At 39.9% G+C, this 21,677-nt stretch overlaps 3 protein-coding genes across 5 annotated transcripts; 2 read left to right on the forward strand and 1 right to left on the reverse strand.

The window, feature by feature from the left end:
• Nucleotides 1-674: 674 nt before the first annotated feature.
• cdc5l (CDC5 cell division cycle 5-like (S. pombe)) lies at nt 675-8,057 on the forward strand. Its single transcript, XM_028006818.1, has 19 exons — nt 675-719; nt 1,799-1,902; nt 2,039-2,200; nt 2,327-2,454; nt 2,533-2,632; nt 2,737-2,863; nt 2,968-3,059; nt 3,145-3,289; nt 3,412-3,603; nt 3,832-3,980; nt 4,642-4,804; nt 5,488-5,652; nt 5,739-5,819; nt 6,108-6,359; nt 6,443-6,550; nt 7,102-7,191; nt 7,296-7,427; nt 7,521-7,601; nt 7,712-8,057. Exons 1-19 carry the CDS (start codon nt 675-677, stop codon nt 7,823-7,825), a joined length of 2,430 nt encoding a protein of 809 aa, XP_027862619.1. The 3' UTR covers nt 7,826-8,057.
• Nucleotides 8,058-8,073: 16 nt separating this feature from the next.
• Nucleotides 8,074-17,671, reverse strand: supt3h (SPT3 homolog, SAGA and STAGA complex component). 3 transcript variants are annotated; one of them, XM_028006820.1, is made up of 12 exons: nt 17,563-17,671; nt 16,184-16,281; nt 12,577-12,661; nt 12,416-12,502; nt 11,696-11,792; nt 11,479-11,615; nt 11,303-11,378; nt 10,256-10,368; nt 10,063-10,167; nt 9,847-9,975; nt 9,668-9,757; nt 8,074-8,183 (listed from the first exon to the last, which is right to left on the reverse strand). In XM_028006820.1, exons 2-12 carry the CDS (start codon nt 16,261-16,263, stop codon nt 8,142-8,144), a joined length of 1,041 nt encoding a protein of 346 aa, XP_027862621.1. In that variant the 5' UTR covers nt 16,264-16,281; nt 17,563-17,671; the 3' UTR covers nt 8,074-8,141. The 3 variants fall into 3 exon arrangements, with proteins under 3 accessions (XP_027862621.1, XP_027862620.1, XP_027862622.1); XM_028006819.1 differs by lacking the exon at nt 8,074-8,183 and having other exon boundaries at nt 9,577-9,757; XM_028006821.1 differs by lacking the exons at nt 8,074-8,183; nt 16,184-16,281; nt 17,563-17,671 and adding an exon at nt 14,311-14,459 and having other exon boundaries at nt 9,577-9,757.
• Nucleotides 14,719-20,924, forward strand: runx2a (RUNX family transcription factor 2a). Its single transcript, XM_028006823.1, has 6 exons — nt 14,719-16,110; nt 18,267-18,460; nt 18,581-18,740; nt 19,310-19,414; nt 19,500-19,571; nt 20,578-20,924. Exons 1-6 carry the CDS (start codon nt 16,062-16,064, stop codon nt 20,922-20,924), a joined length of 927 nt encoding a protein of 308 aa, XP_027862624.1. The 5' UTR covers nt 14,719-16,061.
• The last annotated feature ends 753 nt before the right edge of the window (nt 20,925-21,677 follow it).

Consider the following 21,677-nt stretch of genomic DNA (forward strand, 5'->3'; position numbering starts at 1 on the left):
AGAATCTTAAAAAACATCCAGAATATTACATTATTTGATTTCTGACATTGATTTCTTACACTTAAAGTGCATTATTGCAGGCCAGTCATTTTTTCCCTGATATTCAATTTTATATGTACCTGTAGCTAATTCAATTTCCTTTTGGGATCAAAGTATTTTTGAATTGAAGCGATTGAAATGATACCAGGAGGAGTTTTCCACATTTTAAAATATGTGCGATTAATTACATTTGTTGTAACTGCAGACCTTATAAAAACTATTTTGCAATAAAACATTTTTTAAAATAATTTATTTAAAATATGTATTGAAATAACGTCTTTAATAAATTGACTCAATATGTGATGAACCGAAATCGGTTAACCTTTTAAATGAGTGTTTTTACATGTCTAGTAGGTACCTAGTCTGTTCATAAAGGGCGACTTTGATAACGAAAATCAGACATATAGGATTAAAATTACATGGGAACAAATATGGACGGAACACTCGGACTTTTTTCCCCCGAACACCTTCACGAATTCTGTGACACTTCCGGTGCATGGCGGTTTCTCGTAGCATTCTGCATTTTGTTGGCTGTTAATTTTTATATCACAGGATTGACGTTCCTCAGCTAAGGACTTGTGAGAAGAGCTGATTATTCCAGTTGTTGAAGGGAAACAAACGAGCGCGCCGTCAAGATGCCGCGAATTATGATAAAAGGAGGCGTTTGGCGCAACACTGAGGTACGTGTTTACATGGTTAGCCTGAAGCTAACTGCTGTTACCCTGAACCAATGGCTAAAGTTAGCATGGAGCTAGACGTTAATATAACGGTATTCTGCTCAGATAGCAACTTTATTTTATCTGCGTCTATGCAATATAAACAGTTTAGTTACTTGAGAGGCGCAGCTTGTGTGATATTGACCTGATAACTTGTTATCCAGCTGGTTAAAAGCGATAACGTCATTAGCAAACAGCCTGCAACACTTAGCGGTGTTTCATCTCGAGGAAAACTTAATAATATAGATAAATATTTTTTTAAAAACCTACGTTTTTGTATATTTTTTTAGCATTACTCTTAAAATGTTTTATCATCTGCCATAACCTAAAATACTCAATATTATAGAGTTTGTTGGCTACCTTAGGTTTCAGGCAGCATTACATTGAACACAGAAAAACAGTGGATTCATTCAGGCATTGTGACAGACTGCCTTTCTTTGTCCCCTTCAGATAATTTCCCATTTAATTATTTATTTTTAATAATCTAGCCAATAAGAGGAACCTTTTTGTGTCAAATCCTCAGGGTTGCCAGATCTGATTGTTTCCAGCCCAAACACAACGTCAACCAGCTCAAATCTCATTTTTGTCCATATGTGTTCTCGCCTGTATAATAACTAAACTCCATTTGGGGTGTTTACGGTTGACATTGTGGTGACTCTTGATGATGCAATTACTATTAATTATTTACATTAATTTTGAAAAGCGTAGATTCTGTCAAGCTGTACACGTTCTAAACATTTTTAAATAAATTATCTTTTCTGCCACACAATAACTATTTTCATAGATTTTTCCATTCTATTGTATGAATAGAAATGTCATACTTGGGCAGCCCAAATTTGAACAGCCTGTCCAAAGATGTTTTTTCAAGTCCAACCTATTAGAAGCCCAATTGGGTGGAAACCCACCCAATCTGGCAACACTCCACATCTAAGCATAGTTTTACAATCTAGAAATTCTTTTTTTTATTTTTCGTGTCACAATTAACTTTATTTGTCATTGTGCTGGATATGGAAGTTAATTTGACTGAATGTTTGTGTTTGTAGGATGAAATCCTCAAGGCGGCGGTGATGAAATATGGGAAGAATCAGTGGTCACGTATCGCCTCGCTGCTCCATCGAAAGTCTGCCAAACAGTGCAAGGCCCGTTGGTGAGTCCTGATGCATGAATTACTAAAAGATGCACTTTAATCATGTTTTACTGTAGGTGGGTGTTACCAGCATTCTTCAGTGGAGCTGACTTGTTTAAATCTGAATCGTAAAGCCTGGCTTTGCTTCTTCCTGCAGGTACGAGTGGCTGGATCCCAGCATCAAGAAGACAGAATGGTCCAGAGAGGAAGAGGAGAAGCTGCTTCACCTGGCCAAGTTGATGCCCACTCAATGGAGGACCATCGCTCCCATCATCGGCCGCACCGCTGCCCAGTGTCTGGAGCATTACGAATATCTGCTGTACGACGTTTTTTACACATTTTTACGCTAAATTCAAACCAAATCAGACTACCTGTGGTTTGGAATATTCTATCCATCACAATCAGGATGAATGTGGGTCATAGGTGTGATTTTGTGTTTGTTCAGAGACAAAGCCGCCCAGAGGGAGAATGAGGAAGAGGTGGGAGACGATCCCCGGAAGTTAAAACCAGGAGAGATCGATCCGAATCCCGAGACCAAACCTGCCAGGCCTGACCCGGTGGACATGGACGAAGGTGGCCGACGCTCAGGGATTGGATCTGCTCTGGTAGCTGGCTCGGCGCGTTAATGTTTGTCTGTGTTTCTGGTTGCAGATGAGCTGGAGATGCTGTCGGAGGCCAGAGCTCGTCTGGCCAACACTCAGGGCAAAAAAGCGAAGAGAAAAGCCAGAGAGAAACAGCTGGAGGAAGCCAGGTTCAAACATCTTTGTGTTTTCAGTTATTAAATAAACTCACAGCTGAGTGATTTCAGTCTCAGGAGAATGTCTAAAAAAAAAAATAATTTTCTCTTTACTGCAGACGATTGGCTGCTCTGCAGAAACGCAGGGAGCTGAGAGCGGCAGGTATCAACGTCCAGAAGAAGAGGAAGAAGAAGAGAGGAGTGGACTACAACGCTGAGATCCCCTTTGAGAAAAAACCTGCAGCGGTATTTGATCATGGATTAGCAGAACATGTTGATTCATACGTTCACAATGAGGAAGAGGTGAGAGACGATGAGACAAGCTCATTGGTTTATTTTTGTTTACATAGGGTTTCTATGACACCAGCATGGAGCAATATGATGCTCTAGAACCGAACTTTAAACGGCTCAGACAGCAGCATCTGGACGGAGAACTCCGCAAGTCAGTAACGTTCAAATTTGTTCTCGCGCATCAGTTGAAGTGTTTACAGATAAAAACTAATGTGTGGTTGGTTGGTTGGTTGTAGTGAACGGGAGGAGAGGGATAGGAAGAAAGATAAACAGAAGATCAAGAAAAAGAAAGAGAGCGATCTGCCGTCTGCCATCCTGCAGACCAGCGGAGTGGCCGAGTTCACCAAGAAACGCTCCAAACTGGTCCTACCTGCACCACAGGTACAGAGCAGCGTATCGTCACACAGCTGCATGCAGTGCATTGCTGGAGATCAGCATTCTGAATGATTGTTTTTAGATTCTAAACAAACCGCTTCAGTTGCTTCATCCGTCTGCACTCTTAGATCAGTGATGCTGAGTTGGAGGAAGTGGTGAAAATGGGCGTGGCCAGCGAGGTGGCTCGTCAGGCGGCCGAGGAGAGTGAAGGCGGGAACTCGGCCTCCTCCACCCTGCTGTCAGAGTACAGCGTCACCAACAACATGAGCACAGGACTCCGCACCCCGCGGACCCCTGCTGCCCAGGACAGGATACTGCAGGTGAATCACGGAGCTTTTACTCCCCGTCATTGTTTGTTTGTGTGCCTCTTGTTGCCATAGAAACAAATCCTTACCTACAAGGACTGACGGGAAAAATAAAAGCAAAATTAGAGTTCTTATTTCTTTAATTGACCTAAAATATTTGTCTCATTTGTAGTTTGCTTGTTTTGTTTCATATTTGTCATGTGTCATATTTAACTGGGCGGTTCTGTGTGTTTTCTCTGTCAGGAAGCACAGAACCTGATGGCTCTGACCAACATCGACACGCCGCTGAAGGGAGGCCTCAACACGCCGCTGCACGAGAGCGACTTCAGCGGCGTGACGCCCCAGAGACAGCAGGTCCAAACGCCCAACACGGTGCTCAGCACCCCGTTCAGGTAGAGGCAGCCATCACACAGCACACACAGCTGCCTAATGACATTAAGTAAGAGTCAATCCAACCACAGATTACTTAAGAGCCATTTTGTCTACCAACTTGCATCTCATCTCTTGAACATTCCCATCCAACCTGAAGTACGGCGTCACATTCCTGCCAAAAACAATCACAAATTGCTGATTGCGAAAGGTTTTGCAGTAACTCTTACAAGTGATTTGATTGGCCAGACTTTCAGCTCAAATCCAGCGTCAGTCAGCACAGAACTCTGTCTGATAGACAGGATGAAGGAAAAATCAACAAACTTGACTTTTTCTTACCTTCTTATTCTTTGTTGTCCTTCTATGTTGTCTTCTTCTTTTATTATTTGAATCCACATTTCTTCTTCTTCTCATATTACTATGCTTTACTTCACCTCTGAAGACAAGTTACTTAGAATTTTGTAGGACTTTTTTCCAGCGCTGTGCTACAGTTCCCAGCAGCTCATTACTTCATTTTAAAGACGATGGCAGTTTAGAAGCAGAGTCTAAACTGTCGACTCCTTATTTTGCTTCAGGTAAATGTTGAGAAATGGCAGAAAAGTTTCTTTTTTCACGTCTCATTTGTTTCGTTTTCTTCTGATGAACTCGACGTCCTGGCCTTCATGGTTCCCTTTGCTCCTCCAGAACCCCCGGACCGGGCCAGGCCTCTGACGGGATGACCCCTCTGGCAGGGGGGATGACCCCTCGGGGTACTCCGGGGTTGACCCCTGGCCGCACGCCTCTGAGGGACAAACTGAACATCAACACAGAGGATCAGCTGGCAGACCCGGCGTTCGCCAAACACGTGGTAAAAAAAAAAGAAAAAACACGAGCCTCTTAAAACATTGATTCTGTTATGAGTTTTCACATTATGTCGTATTACAACCGTAAAGTTTGATCAATTCTATTGGGAATTTCTGTGATTAAACCGACACTAAGTTGGTCTTTCTCATATAATCAAGAAAAATAAAGCTTCTGTTTGCAACCTCACAAATAACAACCTGTCACAATAAATTTTACTGAATGATAAATTGTCCAGTAATTATCGCAATAAACAATAAAATTAATGTTTGTGGGCTACTGTCAGGTATTATGTAATTATATAAATATGAAATACGAATTTGTCGCCTCAAAAACCAATAAACTTTTTATTTTGTAAAGAACACTTCACCCTATACCTGGAAGACACTTTAAATAAATATCCAAAATAAAATGGAAATAAAACCACACTCAACTGAAACGGCAAATAAAATGAATCATGAAGTCTCTAAACAAAATGATCACGATCATTTTAATTTATCATGTAGTTATGATAAATTAATAATTGATTAATTGCTTATTGAATCTGGCTTATTTGCAAAATATAAATGACTTACTGAATTAGTGAATACTTTAACGTGTGAGTGATTGATTTAATTTGCCCGCAGTAGGAAGTTTATTTGTTGGGAAAAACAACATGGAGACTAAAGGTTGTATGTTTACTCGTTACAGCAGAAGGAAAGCCTGCAGCAGCTGAGACAAGGCCTGATGTCACTTCCTGTCCCCAAGAACGACTTTGAGATCGTTCTTCCTGAGAACGCAGAGAAAGAACTGGAAGAGACGGAGATGGAGAGCGGATTCGTGGAGGACTCTGCGGACATAGAGGCACGCAAACAGGTATACTTCAGAAACACACAAAGGATTTGATGAAATTCAGATTTTTGACTCTGTTTTATTCAAATCTGCCGATTTGTTTCAATCAGGCTCAACGGGACGCAGAAAGAGAGAAGGAGCTGAAACTTCGGCACACGTCTGTTCAGAGGAACCTCCCCAGGCCCACTGAGGTTTGGTTTGATTAGTTATTTAAATGACTGATTAGTGAAGGTTTAGTTTTATCTTTGTAAGCTGCTTTGGCATTATAAATGTGCGGGTTCGACTTCCTGACCCGACGATATTTGCCGCATGTCTTTCCCCCTTTCCTGTCAGCCTACTGTCATATAAGGGACACTAGAGCCCACAAAAGACCCGCTGGAGGGGTAAAACAAAAGAAAACAAAAAACAATCATCATCCTCCTACCACTTCCTGTCTTTATCTTTGCCTGCATGTGAACCTAGATCTGTTTATGGTGCAGGTTAACGTGTCAGTGCTCCGCCCTGCGTCCATGGAGCCGCTCACCAACCTGCAGGTGGCCGAGGAGCTCATCAAACAGGAAATGATCACCATGCTGCACCACGACTGCCTGCACCACCCCTCATCTAGTGCAGTCACTCAGCTGCAGCGCGGCAAAACCAAGGGTCCCGCTTCTACGTCCAACAACGCCTCACACATCTCTTACCTGGAAACCCATCCCTACAAGCCCGTCAGCACGGAGGAGATGGAACAGGTCAGACACACCACTGTCTGCAGATATTCCATCCAACTCATTTAAAGCTCATTTAAACTGATGCCACACATGTTGATGAATAGGCGAAAGCGATCCTGACTGCAGAGATGGAGGTGGTGAAGGCAGGAATGGGCCACGGAGATCTCAGCATGGAGGCCTACATCCAGGTGTGGGAGGAATGCTACGGACAGGTAAGAACAAATGATTACGGTAGAACTTGGCAAATGAAATGTTGGTGGATTCATCCTCTAAATCCTCTGATTTTGTCTTCAGTGTGAGGGTCTTCAATGTTTTAGTTATTTTATGTTTTTTGCCTTTAAATACACATTAACATGAATAACAATTAATTAAATTGAGACATGCAAGGGTGTGATCACATGGTTTTGTTGTATTGGTAATTTAACGTTTTAACAGAAATAAAAGGCGGTTAAAATATATATTGAATTTAGATGCAATACTGAATTACACCTCAGGGTGGCGGTGCTTGCGTAAGATGGTTTTGCGCAGTTAGCTGAATTTCAAGAACGTTTTAAACTTAAAATAAAAAACAGCATTATTTGTATTGAGTTCAAGGTAATATGATGTGCTTTAGTAAAAAAAAAAAAATGTATATACAGATATAGTTAATTGGGGGTCTCAGGTTAAAAAATGTTGAAGACTACTGCTCTAGAGTCTTCACCCTGACTCAGTTTTATCATTCTAAAGTTTTAGAGCAGTAAAACATGTTGGTCCTGCTGCACAGGTCCTGTATCTGGCTGGTCAGAACCGGTACACTCGAGCTAACCTGGCATCAAAGAAAGATCGAATCGAAAGTCTGGAGAAGAAACTAGAGGTAAAGTGGAGAACATTTTGAGGAGTCTTGTTGGTTTTCTTTTATTCTATGCTGCTCTGTATGTGATCCAGACACTGACATCCCAGTACTTGTGAACCCTCCAGGTGAACCGAGGCCACATGACAGCAGAGGCTCGAAGAGCAGCTAAACTGGAGAAGAAGCTGAAAATTCTGCTGGGAGGTTTCCAGTCCAGAGCGCTGGGGCTCCTTAAGCAGCATAATGAACTCTGGGAGCAGGTACTGACACAGGATTTTACACCAGCAGATTGTTGGTCTTAGGGGGACTCAGTATGTAGTTTGCAGGAATGTAATGTCTGTGTTGTCCACTAGGTGGAGCAAGCAGCCACCGAGCTGCAGACTTTCAATCAGCTGAAGCAACAAGAGGATTTGGCGATTCCTAGGAGACAAGCGGTAATGCATTAAACACTTTCAGTGATTTTGGTTTTTCAATTAGTTGTAGAAAGTGAAGGTTACAGCTACATGGTAATAATTACTAAGATGAAACCTGCTGTGTTTTCCAGGCTCTGCGGGAAGATGTGGACCGGCAGATGGAGCGAGAGAAAGAACTTCAGCAGAGATATGGAGAGCTGCTGATGGAGAGGGAGTCTCTGCTCAGCGGCACACAGAAGTTCTGAGCAACACATTAAATCTGAAACCAATCATAGGGACTCTGATGTAAAACATAACCTTCCACATCGTCGTATTGAACAGTTGTTTTTTTTGTTTTTTCCTGATCATCGCTTCAGACCTCTGAGAAGCTCTGCCTCTATGTGCTGATGTTGCTGTGATGCCCCAAGCTGCGTTTTGAGCATGTTCAATAGTCGTCATCTCTGTACTAGTGACCAATAAAGTTTTTCATCAATCAAACCCATAAGTCCTTGTATGCATGTTTAAGTCTTTATTACTAAAAATGAACCAAACGACAAGAAAATGGATATAAACTCTGATGCTTCAGCAGGTGAGGAAAGCCATCCCACTCCTCCTGTACGCACTCTGAAAAAAAAGAGGTGGGTCACCATAGGTCAAAGTTCACACAACCTGAATGGTAAAAGTTAAAAATATTAGTCAAATATTACCACACTTTCATAATCACAACTGACAGCTGTTAGTTTTCGACGATCCTCAATCTACTTGCAGTTTTCTGACCAATCACATATCTTTACCATTACTGACTGTATTTTTTGTTTGAATAGTCACTAAATATAGAAACAAGGACAGTGGGCTGACTGTTAACTACATGACAAAGTGGATGGGTCACTACAGCCCTCTAGGCAGAGCAAATGGTTCACACTAATAGCGTTTCCATTACATATGTGAGAAAAACTTTATTGCTATTCTGCTAATGTTATAAACAATTTCACTATTGTGATGTTTGTTCATGCTATAATTAAATATAAAAGAAACACCATCATCCTCCTCCTACCACTTCCTGTTGTCTTTTCCCCCCAGCAGTAACATCCAGTTAATCACATGACTTGTGTGACGCAAAAAATAATTCCGATAGGTCAGAACAACATCTAGCACAAAAACTTTTTATTGAAAGTTTTTTTTTTCTTAATTGATGTGTTTCCAACAAATACATTTATTTTTTGTAATTCCAATTTGCGCAATTTTAAGGTCAATAGGAACTCAGCTGGTGGCTGATGTTCAGACCTCTGTGATCTGATCTTGTTACATGAGAAATCATAAGATCAGTTTCTCATGTAAATATCAGCCGATCAACCAAAATTAAGAAAATCTGGGAGAATTTATCGGTGAGCCCCTGCCACAAAGGTTAAGTAGAATTCACATTAGGTATAAATGTCCACTGTCACCACCAAAATGAAGTGCGCACGTAGATTTTCATGACTGAATCCAAAGAATCTATCAAAAACAAGAAGCCAGTCCAATGTTTTAAAAGGTTCAACCTTAAGTTACACATCACTAGCTGTGTTTCTATTATAAATGTGCGTACACCTTTGCCAATATTCTGCTAAAGTTAGAAAAAAAATCCACAATTTTGATTTTATATTCATATTTATATTCATATTTTATACTGTATTTTATTTTATTCTGGAGTAACATCACAACATTGGAACCTCAAAACACTGTCCCGAGCCGTATGCAACGAAATTTCGTTCTGTACTATACACCCTGTGCATGCAAAATGATAATAAAGTCAGTCTAAGTCTAAGTCTAATTTCCAATTGTGGTGTTTTCATTATCAAATCACATGATAAGTCACACGCCATCATCGTCCAACTGCTTCCTGTCTTCTTCCTGGTTTGGGCCAGTAGTCCCATCTGGTTGTTTATCACGTGACTCGTGTGATGCAAAAAAAGTGTTTCTGTTGCAGCTGAAAAACCGCCTCGTTCTAGCGTAAAAGTTATACTGTGAGCTTTTTCAAAATGGCCACGTTTCCATTAAGCAAATTTATTTTCGAAATTTGAATTTGCACAATGAAAACACAGGCAGAGTGTTTTTTGCTGTGTACCAACCGTGTGTCTGTAGTTGTATCGTCTGATGGCCTCTCTGATGTGACATGGCTGGATGGCTCCACTAGGGGGCTCCACTGTGGCCGGAGAGCTCTGAAACACACAGCACCCGTTTGAGCAGCCTAGAAAATAAAAAGATGGCCGACATGAAGAGCACAGAACACAAGCCTGCAGCCGGACACCTTTTTCCGTTTCCTCTGTCTGGCTCGGCTGTCCATGCTGCCGTTTCCCTGTAGGAGGGGCTTCGATGAGTGGGAGGAGCCTGGAGTGGATGGGGGCGTGGCTTCAGGTGAATCTGGATCTTTCTTCACCTGCAGCCACACATTTTACTGAGTGAAATAAACGCGAAAGAGACTTCCTGAGTGAACGGAGTGGATGCGGTGTTATGATGTGTGTACCTCGGTGTGTGTGTTGTAGTGGATGTAGCTGGCTGAGATCACATGGCTGACAGGATTGTTCTTCACCGTCATCTCCTGCTTCACTAGCAGAGACAAATCTACAATCTGGGGAGCAAAACAGGAACACGTCGCAACCAAACTCCTGCTGTAGTTTTCATCCAGCTCATCTGGACGTTAGTTTCTAGGTTTTTACCTGTGCCACCGTCTCATAGGCCAGGTATGAGAGGATCTCCGTGGCGATGCTGTTGGGTTTCAGCTCCAGGCTGCTGCAGTCCAGCCAGTCCCGAAACTTTGAAGCTTTCTTGGCTGTTGTAGCATTAAGATGATAAAGAATGGACGGTTGGACCACATAATGCAATGATGTTCAACAGTAACATGTTCTGCATGAAAGAAATCCATTGTTAGATAGCACTGCTAATCTTCCTCTTTTGCCTTTGCTGCTCCTCTGTTAATCTGAGCTTTTATTATTTATTTGAGCTTTGAAATTCTAAGCAGCTGATAACTGGAGGGGAAACAATACGTTATTGTCATGGTTATGCATCCTAACTGAAATTAAAACGATTTTACTTCTATAAATTCAATATTTAAGAGAGACAGAAACGGTGGAGCAGAAAAACATTTCCAGCATGGCCCCCAAACATGCAAATGTGAAAAAATGTTTTTCTTCACATAAATAACATAAATTTACTCAAAATCAAGGTTGGAGTGAAAGATGTTGGATTACGATTTAATGTATGAATGCAAAATTTATGCCACTGCAATAAGACATTAGCTTGTTTAAGGCTCTTTACCAGGGGGCCAATAAGTGTGGAGGCGACATTATAAATATCCAGATATTTCTTTTTTTCATTATTAACAAATCAGATGTTTTCACAATTTAGTTTTTGTTTTGTGTGTTTGGTTTTTAAATTGCTATATTTAGTTTTTATTTATTATTAGAATGTAAATATATATTTTTTTAAAAAGCTAAAATTGCCACTTGAGTTCCAGGTAAATCATACTTAGATGATTATTTTTAACTTTGAAACAAAATGTATATACTGTATCTTTTATACAGTTTTGACTGAATTACTGCTCTGAGTTTGTTCTTTCAGCCATTGTTTTTATGAGTCAGTATACTCCAGTCAACAATTAATTACTTGATTATTCCCATAATCGACTCCTCAAGATTAATTGTTCCAGCCGTGACTCTAACCCTTCATCAAAGTGTGAAAGTATCAGAAAAGCAGTTTGGACTGACCGAAGCTCAGCTGGCGGCTCTCGCAGAACTCTGCGTACTGAGCCGGATCCATGTTTCGAGTGTGTCGCTCCAAACGCTGAATATTTACACACACACACACACAGCAAACACAGTATCATCATCTTCAATCTCCTTTATGTTACAGAAACACTGATTATATCAAGGTGACCTCTGACCTCCATCCTCTCCTGTTTGACTGGGTCAACTTCCTGTTTCTCAGCCAATGAAAGGAATTCTCCAGTTTGGTCCATCCATGCCAGGAAATCCTGGGCCAGTCGCTGCCGGCGCTGATTCCCCCCAGCAGCCAGACCCCCTGAGCAGCAAACAGACTGAGTGAATCAAAGATAAATGTCAAAGCTAGTGATGTGATCAAGGATGGTTGGTTTTGTTTACCTGGCTCCTGCTGCACATCTTCTTCCTCTAGATTTTTTAATAGTTTGGATTTGTAATCTCTAAACTGGAGATATTTTAACACTCGCGCCAGCTTCTTCTGTTCAACACACATTCAGTCAAAAACAGTCAAAAAAAGAGCTTTACTCTACAAGGTCACTTTTAAAGGGGCAGTATGAGGTATTTTTCAGACACAAAGTTACATTTTATTGCACAATCAAATAACTGTCACCTTCAGTTGTCATAAAAATGCTCAAAGTATGACTTTAAAAAAGTTACGTCCTAACTTAATGCCTTGAAAATGGGCCTCTGTTTCTTTTAAAACGGCTATTTTTTATAACTCTGCCTTCAGGAAGTCATCATAACATGGCTTCTCTATTAACCCTTTAACAACAGTTTTATCAATGATTCACTGAGAAGCAGCTCGGCTCCTTCAGGTGTTTGCTAATTGCTGCTGGTTAGTTTGAAGGAGCAGAACCTTGGAAACTGCAGCTCTGAGGAGGAGATGTGCCTCGAATGCGGGGCTAAGTCCACCCATGTATTTTGCATAGCTGAATGGTTGCCACGGAGATTGAATTAAATTGTCAAACATACATAAAAAAATTAAGGCAACGCTCTAGGCATGTTATTGGTGAGGGAATAACATTAGAACATGATGTAAAGACCAAAAACGACACTGGCCCTTTAAAACACATTGTTTCATGAGGTGAGCATTTCCTCTACCTTGTCTCTCCTCATCAGGAACAGGATGTCCTCAGCTGAAATGACCCTTGAACCTCGAAGAGAAGCGCCCTCACAGGCCTGATGCAGCTGTTTCACAAATTAAAACCATCAACAAATTTTTTTTTCCCAACTAAAAAACATTGTGGTGTCTTTGGTGTTACCATGTTGATGAGCTGTGTGTGTACGATGTCCTCTACGAGGGCTGCAGTTTCATACAGAGGCCTGCGGGTGTCTCCCAGAGCAAACCTGAAACGCAACAGTGTCAGTTCTCTGAAGGAGAAGCATATTTTTTTATTGTTTGTAGAACATTATTGTCATGGAGACACACGTTTGTCTATTGTTTACGAAGCAGCCATAACACAACCTTCCTGTCAGTGGAGACAATTCAGAGAAATGATTAAAGTCTAAAAGCCACTTCTCTTTTTCTTGTTTTTTTAATCAAATTTTAAAAGTACATTGTTTTTTTTTAATTTATCAATAATAACCTAAACATGAAAGATTGTATTGAAATGATCAAAACAGTGAGATTTTTGTAGAACAGGGATTTGCTAATCTTAACAGGTCCTAAAACATAAATAGAGTCATTCTGTGTTTTTATAAGACAGGAGTACAGTCTCTAATCTTTGGGGCACCAAGTCTGTTTTTAAGTCAAGGTTCAATTTACCACAAATTTAATAGGAATGCAGAAACCTGGTTAATGAATGAGAAGTCTTTTTCTTTGTCATATCTAACATTTTATTTGTCTGTGAAAATGTCACCCTAAAAAATAAAAAAGTGTCCCTCTGCTTCAGCTGCTTCAGCTCAGACACCAGATTTGCCGGGAGCCACACAAAACTAGAGCAGCACGATATTGGAAAATCTTACGATGGCAATAATATTAGTAAGTAATGAGAAGGCCGTGTCAGTTGTGATATACATGCCTGCTTTCCTCTTTCCTCTCTTTCTCATTTGTGCTTCCAGTTCCTCTGTGACATCGTTAGTCTTTGCCCAGCTGGCTAAACATTACATTAGAATGTAAAATGAAAATTCAGAATACTGGGAATACATTAGCTAACAACTATTGCACCCCAAGCAGTCCTTTGTGATATGAATATTGTGCCTGCTGATATTACGTTGCAACATATTTGTGATATATTGAGCAGCTCTGCACTGAACCATTGGAAGGACTGCAAACAGTCATAACCTCTAGCTGGTTCTCCTCCAGCTCCGTCCATCTTCCCAGCAGCATCTCTGCACCAGGCTCTACACTGAACATCAAAAAATGATAAAAACCATGTTTGCTTTTCATCCTAATGCCATGCTACCTTGTTGTACTATTAACATGGTGACATGTGAAGAGGCCTAAGGGGTGTGATTCTTTTTGTAAGGCCAACATTTCATCGTCATCCACAATCTGAACAGAAACTCAACACAAACATAAAGGGATGGAGGTTCCAAGATGGACTAAATAGCCTCTTATTCTCCTATTATATCAACACAAATATTGATAAATTATTATTTTTTCCAGAAACAAAATACTATGCTCTTCCAACTGATTTCTGATTATGTTCCTCTATCGGGTCGTATTCATTCCCAGCCTGAAACGTTTTGTGCTGTTTTCCTTTCAGTCGTGGCAGTTCTGATTGAATTATGTTCAGAACACCATTTGCATGGACAAACAAATTTAAAAAGTGCAACAATGGAATCTCCTCAAAGTCTCAGCTTGGACAAAAACAGAGCTTTGCAAATATTCCCACACACACTCCGGGTCGAAAGGCCACACTCACACAGTTTGACCACAATTTGGTCAAACCTCAATTTGCATCCAGATAGGCCACTTCCATTCTGACAGACCAACCTGAAGCCACATCCTCAACCTCTTTCCTTCTCCCAATCAACCCCCATCATTTACACACCTGACAGTCACCCCCCCCTCTCCACTGCTGTCCCCTCTCTGATTGGCTGGGTGTGGGCGTCAGTCACCCAGGTGAGAGCAGTTCTGGTTTGGGGTTGCGGACGGCTCTGGCCTCAGGTTCCATCGCCGGCTCCAGGCAGAGGGAGCGTTTCAGGTTTTGGGGTTTATTTGGGTTTGGGCCTCTCTGACCACCAGAACCACTCTGCTGCAAACACGAGGTGAGCGCCTGCATATGCACTCGATATCATTTATTAAGAAGAAAGCACAGGCAAAGCAAACATTTATTTACCATATTTATGCTTACACACACAAAAAAAACCATTTTATTTGCACAAGATAAGGTAGAGCAGATAAAAAGTGTAAATTAAGAAAATATATTATTAGAATATTAAATTTAACAAACTAAATTTCTAATTTTGTCAGCTACTTCTATGGCTAAATCTAAAATATACCGTGAAATATATTTAAATTTTCCTTTTGTTTACTTCTGAAAATATCAGAACCTGCTAAACAAACTGTATTTTCTTCTTCATTGTTTGTGCTTGTTGACATAAGATTTAGATAAAGTAAAAAATTGTGTTTGCTACATAGAATTGGATATGTTTATTGAGAAGTGTATGTATTATTTGAACTATTGACATACATAACTGACGCATTTGTTTCTCTACTTTATACACATTTGTTCGACAGGGTTTCTGCAGATTTCACTGAATCAAACTCAAGACATTTTAAGACCATTATGAATGAAACTTAAGACTTGTACCATGACAGAAATGCATAAAGGAAAATAGCATATTTTGCGATGTTCTCTACAGCTTTAAGCAGCACAGTGCCCAGTGAGCCACTGGCAACAATGAACGCCATCCAGCCAACTGCCCATAAATTTGCTCTTATCCATAAAACGTAACAACCTATTTAGCTATCAAAGGTTTAATACCAGCGAGTTAGCGGTAGCCTCAGCTGAGTCGAGTCACACAACGCAATGAAAATAGCACTGCCACAGCAAAAATTAAGATTTGTGATTAATGTATTTAAGGGCAACTTTTTAAATTAATTTAAGATATTTTAAGGCCTTAATTTTAGGTACCCAAACATAAGACCTTTTCAGGATGAGCAGACTGCCTGGTTTAAACTAAAGATGAAGAAAAAGTTTCAAAGACAAACATATTCACTTTATCTTGAAAACTTAAAATAAATAAATAAAAGCTTTTGACCTAAACCTGAAGCTATTCTGTTCAACTACATTTTGAAAATTATTATTGCTGGAACCATTGTTATTCTTCCAATCCACTGTGATCAGTTGTATAAGTCAAGTCCATGAAGCTTGATTTATGCTTGAAGCGAATGCTGCGCTGCACGGTCAAGTTGTGTCATTTCAGCAGCTATGCCCCCTCTGTGCGGTCCAAATTTTCCGTAACGTGCATCTGTGAAATTTTGCGACTACGCTGACAGTTCTGTGCAGGAAAACAAGGCGGACGAGGAGGAACTCCTCCTGGTGGAGATTCGCAAAGACAGACATCTTAATGATTCAGCCCATAAAGACAATAATACTACCACACTCAAAACGTGTCGCCTTGTTGCTGCTAACAGCGATTTTTTCTTGGGAACACCAGACGACCATCAACATTATCACATAATCATGTATCAAAGTGAAGAGTTGAGGACTGGATTTAGCTCTGTGACAACATTAACCAAAATATCACCCAGTTTGATTATTACTGTGGCTTTTTTTCTTTTGTTCAACAGATTTTCATGGCTTCCAACAGTCTGTTCAGCAGCACTAGTCCCATGTTGTACTGGGGTGAGATGTTTTATTTCACTGTTTGCGTGCGTGCGTGTGTGTGTGTGTGCATGTGTGTGTTTGCGTGTCATACATCATGCTCTGCAGCTCTGGGATGAAGCTGGTTCTGGAAGCTGGGCGCTCTTTAGAACTGGAGGTGACTGAGCCAGCCATGACATCACTTTTACCCACCTGGTGACACAGAGACACACAGGTTAACCCAACCAGAACCAGAATTTACTCACATCACATTTATTCCGTCCTGCTTGTGTAATCTACATGGTTATGACAGATAAACATGTACATTTATTGTAAGTATCCTTTTGAAACTTATGTTAATTTATAGGACTAAAATTCTCTGCTTAATTGGTCTAACTGAGAACCAGCCAATCAGAAATTAAGAGATTCACTTGTTCTGTTTAAGATGCAACTTAACATAGAAGAATTTAACGACTGCACATTTAGCAAATATCTCATTACTATAATATCACTAAATGCAAAAAAAAGCAGCAAATTATTGGAGAAAATTATTCCTATTAGTTAAGAGTTATTGAAAAAATGAGCACAACTAAACAAGTTTCGAAAATTAAAAAAAAAATTATTTCTAACGTCTCTGCTGAACCCAAAATATTGGCAAACTATTGATGATGTATTTTTTGTTCAATTTGTACATGAGACAGTCTCCATTTCTTTTATCACAGAGAGAGAAAAAAGTTATTTGGAGTTACACAAATAAGTCTTGCAGATGACTGGATACAGGAAAAAGAAAGGTTTGTGTTAGATTAAAACTAAAATACAAAGAATACTTTGTTTTCCAAAATAAATTAACAAATAAAAAAACTTTATTCTGTTGTGAAAATGTTAAAATTTCAAATACTAATAGAAGAATAGAAATAGAATAAACACAACTTTGTCTCACAGGGAGTTTCAGCAGCAGGCTATAAAGGTACGCAAAAGACCAAAAAGTGTTAAAAATATTAAAACAATAATATACTGTGCAAGCTTTGAGTGTACTGACCAGCTTAGCATAAAAAACTGATATAAACCAGTTTTGTTTTCCCAAACAGAGTTAATGTCTCACAAATCATAAACGGTGTTTTCTTTCCTCTCCATAACTACACTAACGTGCCAACCATGAAACCTGTTTACTCCTGACTGCTGGTTCGGTGTTCGTGTTTTTGGGTCACTTCCCTTCTGAAAGAACTCTGGCTGAGACAAAAGCCTAAAACAACAAGATAGCAGAAAAGCTGTGAGGCGAATAAACACAAGCAGACAGACGGAGGAGGGACAGGTGCTGCTGTGACCGCACTAACTTCCCTCCGGCAGGACAATCTGAATAATAATGCAGCGCAGTATTATCCCTAATATTCAAACACTGCGGCCAGAGACACACAACACGGAAAACAAAGCGGACAGGAGGAGAGAGAGGCGAACTGAGGACATGGAGAGAGAAGACGTCAATAAAAGTCTCACCGCAGATTAGCAGAAACATTCAACTGGAGCTGCAAAGTGTTAATTTTTTCTGATTCGAATTATATTTTGACGCGGAATGATGACGCCGTGGCCCAGGGACCGGTGGGTGATGGGAAATGTAGTTTTGTTCTTCATTATCCATGCAGCCGATATATCACAGGTTACAGAAAAGCCACAATTATGTTGCTGTGTCCAATATTACACACTGACTGTGTGGTAACTTTGGTGGAACTTAGCAAGTTATGGTTATTCACCTACTACTGCATTGTTCCTGGAGGTAAACAGAAAAAGGAAATGGCTGAACAATTGATCAAATGAACTATTTGATAGGTTAGCTGGTTGGTTGACTTAATAGTTGATTTGTTAAATAAAAGCAGGATGAATGGTTAAACTAGTTAAATGAATTAATTGTGTGTCGGTTGGTGGGTTGATTGAGTTGTTGGTCAATCAACCCTCTGGTGCTTGGCAGCCTTGCTTCTGTCACTCACCATGACTGTGTGCATGAATGACTGTAGTGTTAAGCACATTTGGGTCCTCTTGATAAGGCGCTATACAAGTACAAATCCTTTTACCATTTATACTGCATGATTGAAATTCCCAAATTTTAATTAAACAAAGAATGCTTGAAAACATTTGTCATATTTCTAATTTCTTACATAAAAGTAGAGGAACTCAAGTCAAACTTGTCTCTGCATCCTCTTCAGATACTGTGGGAAAATGCCGGCAGGTTCCATCCCCTAAACCTCACCAACCGGAAGAGCCGGAGGTGAGGGTGCCGTTGCAGCAGCATGGCGCAGCATCCCAGAGAGGCTTGGTGCACACTGACAGCCCAAACTTCCTCTGCAGCATCCTGCCACAGCACTGGAGATGCAACAAGACCCTGCCAAGAGCTTTCACTGTGAGCAACCAAACCATTAACCCTTCCCTAAGTCTCTGCTTTAGTTCAGTTCAAAAGGTCGTTGAAGATTTTAGAGGAATGTCTGCAGCTTTTGGGATTCTGTGTTTCTACATCTTGCAGGTAGTTGCTCTGGGTAATGACGTGCCAGACGGCGTGGTTGTTACAGTGATGGCTGGCAATGATGACAACTGCAGCGCTGAGCTACGCAATGCCACAGCGACAATGAAGCAAGGTTATGCCCACTTCAACGATCTAAGGTTCATTGGTCGCAGTGGCAGAGGTACACCACTCACCTTGTGATATTCTTAAGATGAATGTTTTCAATTCCTTTGAGCCTCTGTGTTACCTGCTGCCACCATTATTTTAGTGATGTTTATCTGGAAAATAACACTCATAGACAAATATTATTTTTGTGATATTTGTGATGTTTAATGCTAACTAGAAGAGAAGAGTAATTGCAACTTCAACATAAGTTCTGACATAGCAAACTTTACCATCCACTGGTAGGTGTGTGCATCCTTACCAGAGGCATGAAACTGTTGTCCTGGAGTGGTGGATCACTGAGGTCCAGGCTAGTTCCCAACCTCTATATATTGTTTATTACACACAGGCATAGCGTCAACATCTGACAAAATTATTCTGGTTGATTAATTCCAAGCTAGTAAATGCCTAATTCACAGTTAACATTTTCTTTTTTGACTTTTTTGCAATATTTCAAAATCCTCATGACAGTTTAGATGGAAGCATAGCTACAGTCAGATAAAGTGCCAAAACAGAATCTTGTTATTAAGTTTCTCCTCAAGCTGCCTGTGAGCTTCTTGTATTCTTCCATATGTTTTGCCCTTTTAGGTAAAACTTTCACGCTGTCGATCAACGTGCTGACCTCTCCTCCTCAAATAGCCACTGTACACAGAGCCATTAAGATCACTGTGGATGGACCTCGACTCCCGAGACGTTAGTAAACCCTGGGAAGAAATATCCAAAGGTTTAGTCTTGTACTATCAGAGTTTTTAATCAGTTTTGTTTTATGTTTTATCAGGTGAGAGACAGAAGGAGATGAAATCAGGAATATTCCGGCCTCCCAGGAGTATCGGCAGTGCTGCTCCATTAGGTATGGGATGTTTAAATAATTATCTTTATCTCAGTCAAAATGTATGCAAAATTCTAGTCAAAGGTTTTACATTTAAATGATCTGTAATTAAGCATCAAGTGACTTAGATGGCAAGTAAGATCGGGATATCTGGAGCAACAAGGAAATTAATCTTTCTTCCTAATGAGATTCTAAAGGAGCCAAAATTGAGGACCAAAACAATGATTCCTCAAGCACCAGGAAGACAGTTTCTTTTCTTTTTAAACCTGCTGTCTTGTAAAATGTACCAAATAGGCAAGAGTTGTGGGCAGTCAAGGCATCCTAGCAAAATGACAAACAGATTATTGAAAGGAAATCTCAAATTGTACATCTTATGGTAATGGTATTGTTGAATAAAAGGGAAAACTATCCTTTGCTCCCAGTGAAATATAACAATGTGAAACAATGAAATAGATCAGGGCACCATAAAAAATAAACAGCAACATTCACAACTATTCTTTTTTATATTACTTCTCGACTATTCTTACAAAATGTCAAATGTTCTTTGTTCACCTACTCTGGTAGATAATTGATTTATGAAGCACTTTTAAACCAAATGCCATTGACAAAAGGCTTGAAAATATGATAAAAGACAATAAAATAAAATAGTACAAAGTAAAACAAAATCAATAAAAAGAAGTACTGTAGCATAATGGATCATTTCTCTTAGCTTCAAAGTTGTCCAAATCCATCCAAGGGTAGTTAAGAATACCACTGGGTCAAAAGATCAATTCTTAAGTCTATTTTCATTATGATATTGTGATTGGATAGATCACACCCCGTTATTTCAATCTCTGTCACTTTTTCACAGTGCTTTAGGTGAAAATGGACCATTGTTCATGTAGATCAGAATATTATCTGCATAGCGGCTGATCAAAACATTTCATCAACAATATCTAAAAAGTTAGAAAGCAGATCCTGTTCATAATTGTTGTAGACTTTCTGAATAAACTATTTTATTTGGCTTGACTTCTTTTTTTGTATTCAGACCGCAGATCCTTTTCCTCCTCCTTGTGGAACAACGAATCATCATTTCTTGGTCAGGTGACATCTCTGACATCCTCCTTCACTTCAGCTCCAAGACTGCACCACCTGCCCACGGTCCCCTTCTCCGCCCACGCCCCTCCATACAGCTCCTACTTGTCTTCTGCTGCGTCTGTTCCCCCTCCACTAAGCCACAGCGGCCAGTTCCAGCCCAGCAGTTTTTACTATGGGTCGAACCAACCGCTCCAAAGCACAGGGGAGGACCGCAACGTTGCTGCAGCTATGGCCAATTACATGGAAGGGGCGTGTCTTACCATGAGAGGGGAGGAGCCTGTCTGGAGGCCTTACTGATGACAATGTGTTCATAACAGACGCATTTAAACAGTTGTTTTATTTCATTTTTACACATGTATTGTCTTGTTTGTTTGTTGTACTATTATTTTATATAAACTTTTTTATTATATGATTATCCCCTCAAATTTCATAAAATATATGTAAATAAATAAATAAACCCAAAGTTATTTTACTAATAAATCAGAATAGGATTACTAATCCTATTACTAATTACTGGGATTACTAATGAGCAGTGCACATTAGTAATAATGTTAGCAGGATTACTAATTAAGTCAAAAGTTACAATCACATAAATCCCAAATCATCATGTGAGAATCAGAACCTCTTAAACATTTTGAGCTTACACAAACAGAAACAGTGAAAAAGCTCAGGCCAGACCAAATAAGAGCACAACAACAGGCCAACGTTCATTTTTGGAAAATGCCCTGAAGTGTTTTCAGGTCCCAGTCATGGAGATCTCCCGGATAAAATGAGAAAAATGTTCATGCATTCGTGATCAGATATGTTTTTAGCTACACTAAAATGAACCGTATATTTATAAAGCGTGTCGATCACTTGAAGGGGAAATGCCATTAACTTCTTCTATAAAGTTAAGAGATTTCATTTCTAAGCCTTTTCTTTTTGCTCATTGTTTGAGACAGACAGATTTGATTAGTCATGTGCTAAAACATTTAAACATCTCTTACCTGGGCAAAGGAAGTGTCATCATTTCATTAAGTGGCCTATTTATTAATTAAAAGGAAATAATTA

The sequence above is a fragment of the Xiphophorus couchianus genome, chromosome 22 (assembly GCF_001444195.1).
Source record: "Xiphophorus couchianus chromosome 22, X_couchianus-1.0, whole genome shotgun sequence".
NCBI lineage: Eukaryota > Metazoa > Chordata > Actinopteri > Cyprinodontiformes > Poeciliidae > Xiphophorus > Xiphophorus couchianus.

Coding starts and splice junctions, on each gene's coding strand:
- supt3h (XM_028006819.1), bottom strand. CDS start 16,263: ATGGCTGGCTCAGTCACCTCCAGTTCTAAAGAGCGCCCAGCTTCCAGA. Junction 11,793..12,415: donor TCCTGATGAGGAGAGACAAG/GTAGAGGAAATG, acceptor TGTGTTGAACAG/AAGAAGCTGGCGCGAGTGTT. Junction 9,758..9,846: donor GACAGAGGAAACGGAAAAAG/GTGTCCGGCTGC, acceptor TGTGTGTTTCAG/AGCTCTCCGGCCACAGTGGA.
- cdc5l (XM_028006818.1), top strand. CDS start 675: ATGCCGCGAATTATGATAAAAGGAGGCGTTTGGCGCAACACTGAG. Junction 5,820..6,107: donor ACCTCCCCAGGCCCACTGAG/GTTTGGTTTGAT, acceptor TTTATGGTGCAG/GTTAACGTGTCAGTGCTCCG. Junction 7,602..7,711: donor CGATTCCTAGGAGACAAGCG/GTAATGCATTAA, acceptor TGTGTTTTCCAG/GCTCTGCGGGAAGATGTGGA.
- runx2a (XM_028006823.1), top strand. CDS start 16,062: ATGGCTTCCAACAGTCTGTTCAGCAGCACTAGTCCCATGTTGTACTGG. Junction 18,461..18,580: donor CCCTGCCAAGAGCTTTCACT/GTGAGCAACCAA, acceptor TACATCTTGCAG/GTAGTTGCTCTGGGTAATGA. Junction 18,741..19,309: donor CATTGGTCGCAGTGGCAGAG/GTACACCACTCA, acceptor TTGCCCTTTTAG/GTAAAACTTTCACGCTGTCG.